This window comes from Notothenia coriiceps, unplaced genomic scaffold (assembly GCF_000735185.1).
Source record: "Notothenia coriiceps isolate Sejong01 unplaced genomic scaffold, NC01 NC01_scaffold00020471, whole genome shotgun sequence".
In the NCBI taxonomy this organism is placed as follows: domain Eukaryota; kingdom Metazoa; phylum Chordata; class Actinopteri; order Perciformes; family Nototheniidae; genus Notothenia; species Notothenia coriiceps.
Window position 1 is genome coordinate 38,886 of NW_011353172.1, and position 12,758 is coordinate 51,643.

The window sequence follows — 12,758 nt, forward strand, 5'->3', positions numbered from 1 at the left end:
AATAAAAGAATCCTGATCCCCGATTTTTTTCTCCCGATTCCGATCTTTTGAAAATCACGTGATCGACTCCGATCCCCGATCACGTGATCGGATCGGGACATCTCTAACACAGCCTAATGGAGGCATCCGATAGTGCCCAAATGTATGTTTTTTCATCTCTCAATAATTGAATCAGTGATCTTATTAGACTCGCTTTAACAGATTGCACTGTTGAATATCTTTTTTGAATAGAGGAATAAGGAATATAGTTTCCTGATTGACACCACGGATATAAAAATGGAAAGAGTGTGAAAAAAACACCTATTCCAGTTGATGGAATACATTCTGGTGAATATTGCATCCCCGCCCGCCAGGGAGCCAGAATGCACATTCACCAGAGTCAGCGCACATTGGCCTTTTACTCAATGCAGCTGGAGAGCACTGAAGCAAATCTTCACATGATAAAAATAATCTGTGCTTGCTCAACCTTTCATAGCACCTATTATGCAGTGCTGACCATCCCACATTGACACGGTACTCGCCACAATGTAGGCGTGTGTCTGCATTTCATTGCATGTTTGTGTCTGCATGCATAAATGTATTTGACCCAGATATTAACTCTGTAATATCTAAGCTTTCCTCCGTTCAACTAACTGATGTCAAGACGGGGTTTATAACTACAAGAACATGCTGTGAGATTATATGAGGCTTGCTGTGAAGTTTATGTGCAAAACCGTACTGCTTAAGATTTTAAATGTTATCCTTTTAGTGGTAACTCAAACATGACATATTTATTGATGTCCCATGTGTTATGGAATGATTCTGGAAACAAATAAAAGGTTTCCTCTCACAGGAATACATTCATAATGATTGTGGCTGTATAAAATGTATATATATATATAAAAAAAAGAGAATTAATTAGTTTTCACAAGGCCAAATATGTGAACACTTATTATTTGTAAAGCAGAGTACGGTAGCACTTTACAAAAGTAACTCTACATTTATTTCTACATGTAGTTCACTGACTTTTGAAATGCAACTTGAATAGATATTTAATATATAAAAATAACTGTCCTTGCTTAACCTTACTTGTCTCTCTTGTAGCTCATGTCGTGACAATGTTGTATAAAAACCTTACTTCATGCTTCTTTCAATCTCGTGTGAGGATGCTTTGTTATTGACCTCCACCTCCCCGATCTGCTCTCTGGCATGCCCGTGGGCTAATTTATAAGCTTCTTTGCTAGGATTATCTTTCTTCCTGGTGTGCAAGTTAGTGAGCAAACAGGAAAAGCACAGATACAGATTTCAGCTACAGCCATAAAGGCCTGCCGTCCTGACTGCCTGAATGTCCAGTGACACGGCGCATGGCTAAGAAGAAAGTAGCTCCTGCAGAAAATGGATTATTAATCATGATCTCTGAAAGGGATTTTATTATGTTGTTTTTGTGCAACACAGGTTTTTTTTATTTTGTATATCTCGTAAAATTGTTTTTTCATCTCGTCAGGGGCTCAAAGAGCACACTTCGGGCCCATGGGACAACTCTGAATTTCACAAAGCACTTACCCAGTGCCCTCTCAGCCTACTTGCAGGTGCACACACTAAAAGAGGATAATGTGCGAGTCAACAAGCTAAGCATAAGGCAAATAGAGCACTCAACTCAGGTTACATGATCTTATAAGCGAGAAATTGCTGCGCTGATTCAGGCGGGAGATCTTAACAAAACAGCTTCAAAATTACAGGGAATAGATTTTAAAAGGGGAGTTAGATGTTACTTACCCAGTTACTCAAAAACTGCTAATGTCCAACAACAAGAAGGCGATATATTCCAACAGAAGACTTATGTTTTCTCTACTTCTAATCCAAGCTTCAAATGCTAACCACAACAAATGCCTAACATCACCCAGGGGAAGAAGAGGCAGTTCTAAAACTATCCCTGGCTGTACAGTAATATACAGTAAACCATTCCACTCCCCCGGTCACATGATGACGCAATCAATACACATAATGCATGACGTAAAAAAAAAGTCTAACCTAACAACCCTTTGGTGCTTTGCACATAACCTCATCACCCAATCAAGAAAGGAGAACTTTTCTTAAGAGCAAGCAGCCCACACTCATCCGTAGAGTCCGGTAGCAGAAATAAATCATATCTAAAGTTCAGATCTCACTGCTTAGATCTGATCTCAACAGCTATTTAAAGCAGCCAAAGTGCCCTTAAGCTAACTGTCCTTAACAAGAACCAGAGTATTGTGCTCTGAGAATCGAAGCTACCACGTGAAGGCGCTCTCCAAGGACTGTTGTGAAGGGGAATGAGCGGAGAGCCGGTCCACGTCTGTAACGCCCAATGGAGGCAGAGCCCTCATAAGCCCTACTGGCCAACTCCCTCGCTCGCTGTTTGACACAGTCTTGATCCCCTCTGCTCTGTCAGATGGGAAAGTGGAGCAAGCTCTGTCCCCCCCCCCCTCCCTGCCTTCTTCCGGTGTCTGTGCTGTTAAGTGTGTTAGTGTGTGGATGTTTCCGAGCGTGTCTCTTTGACGACACAGAGGAAATATACACAAGTAAGAAGAAAGTTGAAGCTATTTCAGAAAGGGAGAGACAAAGGCCAACTAACACTTTAAACATAACATTACAATAGAGACATGTCATATAAATTGAATATTTTAGCACATTTGAGTTGGTCTTGTATAATGTACTTGTTATAGGTACGGGTATATGCTATTTTAAGGCTGAACTGTATGCTGGAACCCCAGGGATAAAACTGTATACCATTCATGCATTTTTCTATACCAAATTGACAGGTCAAGTGCATCAGGTGCTAGGCTGTAGGTTTCTCATCTCATGCCATGGCTACTGACTTGAGGCTACATTTCTCGCTACTACCATACATACTAAGTGGATTGTTAAGTATTCAAGAGGGTGAAAAACGCACACTGAATTTATGTAGGGTATTCTCTTCATTCATTTATCGGCTTGTTTGCTGCACAGGAGAGTAATCAATGGCATATAAATGGCCATTACGCTGCCACAAGAATGATACAAGTATCATACAGTTGGCTAAGGTCAGACCTTGTCGCTATGCCTTTTTGTGAAATGAATGTGATTACATTTTGGCCAGATTTGTGTCCAGCTAGTACTTGGCAGTGTACAGATGAAATATTCCTTTTTATTTAAGGTTGAAATCTTTCTCGGTGCCAAAGCCAATAGCAGTGCCAGATCAGTCGGAGCCCGGAGCAGGGACGCTAAAGGTACTTGTGCTGCACGCCAGGCTGTGGGGCACGGCAGGGTGGGGTTCCCAGGTCTTTAACCACTGATCCCCGATCAAGCAGAAGACCAATGGGGATTACATTACATCATATTACATTGCATTTAGCTGACGCTTTTATCCAAAGCGACTTACAATAAGTGTGATTAGAGATAGGATTAAGCGACCCTCACCCTTTAAAAGGCTTACCGTCATGCATCCATCTAAAGTGTGTTCATCTCTAACTACTGGAATATTGTTAAGGCAAGGCAAGGCAAGTTTATTTATGTAGAACCTTTCAACACAAGGCAATTCAAGGTGCTTTACAAAAATGAAAAACATTCAGACAAAGGCATTTAAACACAGTCATTAAAAAGATAATAAAAGAAACACTAAATTAAGCATGCTTTCAATGGAGATTGCTCAGTCGTCTGCCTATAATGCATTTGAGCTTTGTCCGTGTGTTGCTTCTAAGCTTATTTGAAATGAAATATATAATGCATAGTGCATTGTATATTTCATAAATGCCAGCACTAATCGGTTTGTCCTGATTCAAAAAGCAGCAGCTATAATCAGTGTAGCACATTTGAGTATGGTATATATACAATGTATAATGCAAAAGACATAACATAAGTACCGCACTGTACATTGAGTTGGTGTATATCAGTGGGGCTTCAGCCCGACATCCCATACGGAATTGGAGTGAGGGTCAAAGCGCGGAGATGCCAGAGGCAAGGTCAGCAAACACGCAGCAGAACATCATCATTTCCCATGGAGGAGAGTGAGAGTTATTGAGGTATGGCAGAAACATGAGAGAGAGACGCTTTGGAGAAATAACCCAATCAAGATTCAAGGTAGAAATGTCTTCCTACAGACATGCTCAGAACACGTGTACATCTTTTATTCAGGGTAACCTTCTTTTCTTCCAATAACCTGAGCTCCTGTTTTCAAAACTTGTAAAACTTTTATGCGAGCTAAACATATCAGTACGTATTCGGGCCGGCAAGGCAACTGAATGAGAGTAGGAGTCAGGCACATAGGGGGGAAGACAGGGAGGCATGGCGGGCGCAGCAATTTGGATGGGCAGATGGTGTCGACATATGGGCCTGTTAGGGGCAAAATAAATAAATAAACACTCACACATAAATACTGAGATGAACTGTGAGTGCCACAAACTGTTGGCCAACTTAGCCAGCTCAGAAAGAGCGTAAATGGGAGAGAGTTGACACTGAAATTGTTTGCAGATTTCAAAATATACGATTAATGCTTGAAGAAAAAAAACGTGCACACAGATAATTGTGTGGGATGACAGTAGGCTTTAGAGATGTAAGCCTCTGATCTCCAAGTAAGTACACATTACACAGACATTTTAATAATTAACGGAAAAAGATACAGGATACAATCTTTTTTTTTTATGTGGGTGCTTCTGTGTGAACTGAATAAAGCGTTCATATACAGGGGAAAGGTTAAAAGTTACGTCTCTGAGATGAACTTCTGTTCTCCTGCTGTCTGGTTCAGCTGCTGCTGTGTTCGCCCTTCCTCCGCATTGCTATCTATACATTCTCCACCTCTTCTCCACCTCCCGCTGAACCTCAAAGCCTGTGGCTGAGTTAGAGATACAGCCAGGTTGAGGTGATATCCTACAGCAAACAATCCGCTGCTTTGTACAACATGTTCTCTGCCCATATCAACTGCACACCCAGCTTTAGTCAAGATCTGCTGCCCAGCAAAAGGAAGCGAATGGAGAACTGTATGTACTGTATACATGCTATATTTCTGTGCCTTTCTGTCCTTGCTTTTGCTGGTTTATATAATGTACATACTGTATAAACTGCCAATACTTGGATTTAAGTAGCAAGGAAAAAATATCAAAATCAGAGTAGTTTGCGATGAATAGTTTATTTTTTGTTCAGCCTACACTCTGAAAAACATCTGTTCAAGAAACATCATGCTCCAAGGAGCTCATACTGTTAACACAAAATAAGTCTCTGGATTAGCCCAACATGTAAACACACAACCTCAATATGACTGTTAAGCAGCGATGAGAAAAGATGGGAGCTTAAAATAGACTTAAAAAATCATCACAATCAATTATAATAACTGGAACATTCTGGTTTATCGCTTGTATTTCAGTGTAAGTCAAACTAACTAGGTCCTGGTGAGTGTGTAGGCTTTGTGTTTGAAAGCTTTGAACCATCTGCGTGCACTCCCTGCCGTTTATGTATGCAAACATATTACTTTATTCCTGGCAAACACATTTGGAGGTTTTCCACATTCCTTCCCACTCTGAGTATGAATGGTTGATAGACATCGCTGCCACCTTGCCACTTTATATTCTGTTTGGCTCTCTGCCCTGGTGGCGTCTGCAAATTTAATTTGATTGCAGCTGTAATCTGCCGGCCAGTTAATTGACTTTGCAGAGCTTTGTTCCTCTCCCACCTCGATGAAGATGTAGTTTGATAAGTTACAGAATGTCTTATACTCTCCTGTGAACCTTGGGCCCCATTGTGTGCTTTGGTCACTGGGGAGTGCTGTTCTAGAGCAAGAAGACCTACTGCATAATGTGATCCTGATGGGGAAGCTGAGCTGACCAAAATGTTTCGTCATCCATCTTGTTGTCACTGTAGAAAGATTCCTTTTGTATCCGTCAAATCTAGCTCTTGGAAATCAAATCATATTTGGAGGCAGAGTAATGCCACCTGTATGGCATGTTTAAATCAACTTGAAAATCCAACACTCGACAAATCAATCTCCACTCAAGATCCACTTAAGTGTTCAGGAGCTGCTAAACGTAATCTGCTGTTTCATCAGCAGATAGTGGTTGCTCGGTTGTCATTGAACTCTACAGAGTTTAAACTCTTTCGGGGAACTATCCATGGATACTCAGCAAACCTAATCTGCTAATAAGGAACATGTGATACACTCCAAAGCTCCAGAACAAGCGAGAAAGAACTTCTCAGGTGGAAATGTCTATTTCTGTCCAAACAATATCCTATCCAGTACATATGTTTCTGGTTATATTAAGGCATAATTGTAAACATCTATTCTTACTTAAAGCATGTGACAAGATGTGTCATTATAATTATATCAAAGTGATTTATTGGCCTAAACGTAACAACATGTGTAGCGTTGCCAGTGAATTTCATCCATTAACTCTAAAACGAGAGGTATATCACTGTGTTTTGTAGGAGAAAGGGTTGCATCTGTTTACGTTTACTGGCATGGGTAGAAGATATGGGCCATATAAACATATCAAAGTCAAAGTGTATTGAGACCATGACATGGTACCAAACCCTAGCTTAATGGTCCTGAACCAGTTTGACTTTGTTATCGACAGAAAGAGTAATTACTTAGTGGGTTAATGGTTAAAACAGTGAAATCAATAGTGCTGCTTAACATCATGTAGTTTACCAGATTATCCACATACATCAAGGAGTCAGTGGCGTACATGGGCAAATGAGAGGAAACCCATTCGGACAACAAATTAAGGCTTCAGGTCACTGGCGGTAAAAAAAAAGAAGACTGTTGAAATTAAGCCAAATTTCCACAGTTCGGAATTGCGAATTAAATCTCCAACATGGTTTTGCGTTAAGGAAAACATAAAAGAAAGCTTGTAACAAAGTAAAAACGTCTCCAATGAGGCGTTCTGAGTGATGTTACTTGTGAATTCTTATCAACACAGAGAGAATGGTGTTTGTTCTCATTGACTAATTGAATTAACACTAACACAGGGAACTTCATTAGACTGTTTTCACTTAATTAATGAAATTAATCTGACTGGGCATCAGCACACACACAAGATAAACAGCACCACACACGCTGACAGACACATGCTTTGCTGCACTGTACTCTCTCACATGCACACATCAAAAATCATTTAGAGTAACTTACGGGTTGCCATAGTCCCAGACAATGCACTGTGGATCTGATGTACCCTGCAAGATACAGGGTGGGGGGGGGAAAGGAGGGGGCGGGAAAAGAGAAGATAAGCGGTTATTGCCAGTCGAGAGGATGAGTGAGAGAGGGAGGCAGCATGAACACGGAATGGCTTTTTGCAAGAGGAGAAAGAGTGATGCTGCATGGGCGATGGAGAGAGGTAAACAGACAATGAAAGAGAAGGATTGAGACAAACGGTGGGAGGGGAGGATGGAGAAAGAATCATTGTCATGTGACGGAGCAGCAAATAGCTGCTGCTGCAAAAAGAGAGAAGGTGTGTGAGCAATGAATTGGGAAGAGTTAGAGACAAACAAAAAGTAATTTCATGGACAATAATACACAGCAAGTTGGGGTCATAAACATCCAGTAGTGGAAAGGCAGTCACATTATTTACCAAAGTACAACCACAGCGTGAAGTAGTAAACATCAACAACAATAAAGCCGTAAAATGCACTTAAGCATAACAACTTATGAGACCAACTGGTAAGTAAAGTAAAGTACTTATGCAATACATGCGGCATCTCTAAACAGCTTCAAGTTTATTCAATGTGAAAAAAACATTCTGATTTCAGTCTAAAAAGGACGGTGATTGGTCACACAGCGCATTCTTAATCCATCGACTCACTGGATCCAAAAGCCAATGGCTTTGGTCGAGGGTCCGGGGAATCATCTGGAATTCAGAGCTCAGTCACGCGTGGTTGAGGTGGAAGACTCCCAAAGACTCAATCAGTGAATCAATCACAGGATCGATGTCTTTAACCGACTGATCACAACTTGTTCCACTGGTGATCTCGCCATTGATTTGCTTTTTAAAGAAACGTATGTGCCCTTTGAACCTGCACGCCTCATTTGGTATAAGGATTGGATAGTGATTTGTTTCAGGTGAACTTTGTGGGTGCTGGATTCTGGTTCTTACATCGATTCCTGAATCAAAAGCATTAATTGTATCATACTGGTACAGTCTAAGAGAAACAGCTGATGTTTTCTACGTCCTTTTTCATGCCTGTCCCCCCTATTTCGCAAATGAGGGCCAATAGGCCCCTTGTCACGTCTGCCGATATCTGGTTTTCTTGTGTCTGTTTATTTTTATCTGTGTCTATGTTGTTGTCAGTGATGTATTGTCTTATCTTTTTAAATGCCTTTGTGATGTGCTGCCACCCATTTTCCCCTCGGGGACTAATAGACGAATATTATCTTGTGTGACTACATCGGGTTCATAAACTGAGATGCAGTTCTCCCACTGATGGATCCCTCTCTGTCCCAGTCTGTTGGTCCTCCTCACTGAGTCCTGCTTTAAGCCCTTTGCCTTTGAGCTCCCCCTTATGGTAAAGGGGATTATAGCAGTAAATCCACAGCCACACTGTTCTGTTCAGCATAACATGGATGAGAAGACTCATCACAGTCTGAGAAGAAATTGAGAAAATGACCTCTATTTGAGTAAAGAGCTTAACGAAGGTTTTCTCAATATCAACACTGTCTAAATGAGGAAGAGAGCAAGGCACATTCAAGTCTAAACTATGATTTATTCCCCTAAAGGCAAGGTCATCCCTCCTTCTCTGACTAGTTCGTAACTGATCCCCCATGAATCAGCGAGTCCTGGGGGTCTCTGCATGGCTGGACTTGAGAGGACGGGATGATACAAGGTTTATATACACTGGATCAGAGGCTGGGCGACACAGATTGATGGATGACAGCACTTTGTTCTGCCTCGTGCGCAGACCGCCACCATCGCCGACATTAGATGTCCCCGGGCGTGTATTAGCGTGGCGGCGGGCTCTGTTAGCATACAACTATCAATCAGCGTGCATCGTGCCCAGCTGTACGATGCTGCGGGAGTGACATCCATGTACTGCCATAATGTCTGCTTCCTCTTTAGTGCCGATACGTTGCATAATGACAGCGTCTGCTCGACTGATGCCACTCAACGGGAGAGCTGTGTGTCTGACTCCAGCAGCTGCACAGTAATAAACAGCTCTGTCCTTTTACTCTCAAAAGGAGCAGCTACTTCCTTCAAGGTATTTACATCTACAAGTGGTATCCTAATGCATATTGGCTGGGAATATGTTGATCTGATCAGATGAAAGGAGCAACAGTAAAAGACCTCACTGGCTCAGGGAGTCTTAAAAGCCACTTAATATCAAAGATTATAGATTCAGGAGATGAAATGGAGTAACCTGCGTGATGTTTTTTGACTGATGAAAGTAAACTAGATTACACTTAAATGACCAGAGAGGCTTGAGGCTGATGTTTGGAAAGCTAACCAGAGCTGCTGTGGGTGTGGGTCCACTGCTCTACTGAGGGCTAACAGAGATTCCTGGCCTTCTGCTTCTTACTCGACATTAAAGAAACACACACCCACACACTTTAACAACAGGGACATTTGTGAGGAGTCTGGAGCAGATGTCCTGTCAGTGAAGACATGACCGTGAACAGAGACCCCCACACCCCCCTTTGAGAAGGAAGCCTGAGGCAGCGGTTTATACGGCACAGCTTCAGTAGCCGGGTGTTTCTACACTGGCCAAGGTCGAAGTGAACTGCAGCTTATGACCAGGACAAAAGACTCTGCTCTCTTTCAATTCCATGCCCTCTCTGGTTCTTAAATAGCAGTTCAGTATGTTATGCATAATGAAGTTCCGACTTAGCTGAGCACCACTGAACATATAGGTTACACTGCCTTTAAAGTAAAAACACTTGAATGTGAAAAAACGTTTTCAGTACAGTTTGCCTCCATCCAATTATTCTCAATGTCTTTCTCTCCTAAATGAGAAGATTGGTAATTGCATACCTTAGCTTAGCATGAAAAAGGGGGACCAGTTGGAGTAAGCAGCTAGCTAGGCTAACCGGCTTTGCTCTATATTTAAATGAGCACTGTGTCGGATTTAGTGGCATCTAGCTATGATGTTGCAAATTACAACCAACTGAATAGCCTAACTCTCCTCTTTACAAGCATGTCGGAGAATATAGAGAAGCATTCAGGTGACGTAAAAACGCAGACCATCCCTGGAATCAGAATAGGATTAATACGGCCACTGAAACATAGTGGTGCAAGCAACTCAATGTATTATGGGATCCACATTTCTGCAAATAAATCCTCCTAAATCCCAGACACTGCTTGGTTCAACAAACAAACATAAGAGTGGAATTTATCTCCTCATTTAACTCTCGGGAAGAAGGATAATTAGCATATTTGCCAAAATGTCACAAAACTCCTTTAATCAATCTAGTCCTTCAGTGCAATAACAAAAAAAAAACTATTTTGGTTATAAAAAAAACCATTGTTCTTTTATTTTGCCTTTAAGAGATGCTAAAACCCTAATTAATTTGAAGTAGCATTTATGGATATGAGGAGTGGTTGCATTTCAAATTAAACCAAATTAATAGTATGCTAATCACTTCAATCCCTCTACACTGTCATTTAGTTTTTGTTGTGGAAGAGATATCCATTTTCTAAAGTAGAATCATTAATTATAAATGTTTTATATCACTTTAGTCAATTATTGATCTATGCTGTATTTTATTGTTACCCTAGACAAGCTTTTTTTAAATCCTGCATCATAAAATAGGAACTTTCCACTTACCAGGCAGGAAGGCCTTAATAAAAGACATAGGAGTTAAATGGGAGATATTGGATTGACCATTCATGTTGCTTGACATATACAAAGTGCCTGTGTTGCAACAGTTATCACAATACGTATTTAAATATGACTAAATAGTACGCCATTTAGCCAAACAGGTATATCTTGCTAATACTTGTAGAAAGTGTGCATATGTGCATCCCTGCCCTGCACTGTACCGCCCGTAGGAAAAGTGTCCGTCCACAGGGTGCCTCTGGTTAAAAGAGCAGCATCAAGAAATTATCCTCTTAACAGAGAAGGGACCCGTGGTATCTCTTCTTTGCCAAAAGTGTTAAAAAGCAGAATAATAGGAAGATAAAATAAAGGGAATTGCCATAATTGAATAATGATTTAGTGGTTTAAAGCAGGGCGATGGAGTGGCGGGGGATGGAGAATGAATGCAAAGTAATTTAAATGAAACACTTTGCAATAAAGTTGACCCTCAGGTCCTGGCGAACATAGGGATAAAACTGATTTCATTGAACATTTAAAATAAATCTGTATGAATGTGTGTGTTGTGTCGTCTGGAGAGAGCTATTAAATATTCAACATTATTTTCAAAACTGTGCCCACCTTTGCACACAAGAACTGCTAATGAAACCAACATCTTATTGAGGTCATAATGAGAGCCTCTAATTAAACTTGCACTTAGTCCGTTCCACTGAAGACACCCCGCGAGTCGTTTATAATAACCCGCGGTAATATAAACTGAATATGCACCGGGAGACACTGTGAAATAAGGAAGTCAAAAAGGTCTGCATTTATTCAGGCAATTCAACAAGCACTATGGCACTTTATAGCATGCGGCACTTTATTTCTCATCTGAACTCATGGGTCAGCTGGGAGAGCAGGAATCCTTTATAGCCTTCAACACATCTATTTTTCTTGCTCAATATACAAGTATCTAACAAAAAATGCAAGCTGGGAAAGATAACTTGTTTTCTGGTGGTTTTGGAAAGTTGACATGAGGGAAATATAAGAGTAATGTTCCCTTCTCTCAAATAATGATATTTTGAAATGATCTAGCTGAACAGACAGGGCTTTGTATCGCATGAAAACACATAAAACAGTAAAGACCTTATTGCAGGGTAAACTGAGAGATACAAAATACACATTCATTAATCTTAAAAAAGTAACTTACATTGAAAAGTGGTGATAGCTCCACCACCACCATGGGCTTGCTGGGTTGTGGTTCCGGTCGTACTGTCACTGTAAGGATCTTCGAGTTAATCACAGCAGGGGCGCTGCAAAGACACAATCAAGTGTATTATTTAACTGTACCACACATTCAAATTTGGATTAGAATTTTTTCCCTGATTTTGAATGAACAAAATAAATGCTGGTGAGCAGCTTTTATCTGCTGTTTTTCATTAGAAAAATACACATGCATGAATGCAATCTGACTCAGAAACATAGGTTTATATGGTTTTTGAGTGTGTTTGCAAAAGTAAATACATACATGAATAATAAAACCTAGAAATAAGAACCTAATGAGAAAGGGAGAAAGGGAGAAAGCCGGGGCCAGAGCTAGCACTTAAAAAAACTGACCACTGGACCTATTAGCATTCAGCAGAGTTACAGGGAGAAAGGGATTTTAACAGATCCAGCTCATCCAGAACCAAGAGCATTGACCTGCAAAAAGGAGCCCAGGGCTTTCACAAACAATGTATCACAGTGGCTGTTTGACAACCTCCTTGTTTCGTTCTAACTTATATGTTTGCATGTTCGGTGACCGGTTGCTTGCCAAATAGTGAGCTTGCCGATGTGAGGGTCTAAGGACAGAGGGTGTCGTATTGTCATACTGATATTCTGTACAAACTTTGAAGTCCACTGAGACAAATGTAACATTTGTGATATTGGGCTATATAAATAAATATTGATTGATTGATTGATTGATTGATTGATTGATTGATTGATAGTGAGCCCACATGTATCTGTACTGCTAAGCCTTATTATAAATGGTAGCAACTCATTAATACATGGGAATG

The 12,758-nt window shown here is 40.8% G+C and overlaps 1 protein-coding gene across 1 annotated transcript in view; it reads right to left on the minus strand.

Moving 5' to 3' along the window:
• Window positions 1-12,758, minus strand: part of LOC104952719 (brain-specific angiogenesis inhibitor 2-like) — a 70,337-nt gene that overhangs the window by 17,291 nt on the left and 40,288 nt on the right. Inside the window, exons 14-15 of the mRNA XM_010779583.1 lie at window positions 11,912-12,014; window positions 7,112-7,155 (exon numbers count right to left, since the gene is read on the minus strand). Coding sequence (XP_010777885.1) covers window positions 7,112-7,155; window positions 11,912-12,014 — 147 coding nt within the window. The remainder of the gene's footprint in view (window positions 1-7,111; window positions 7,156-11,911; window positions 12,015-12,758) is intronic.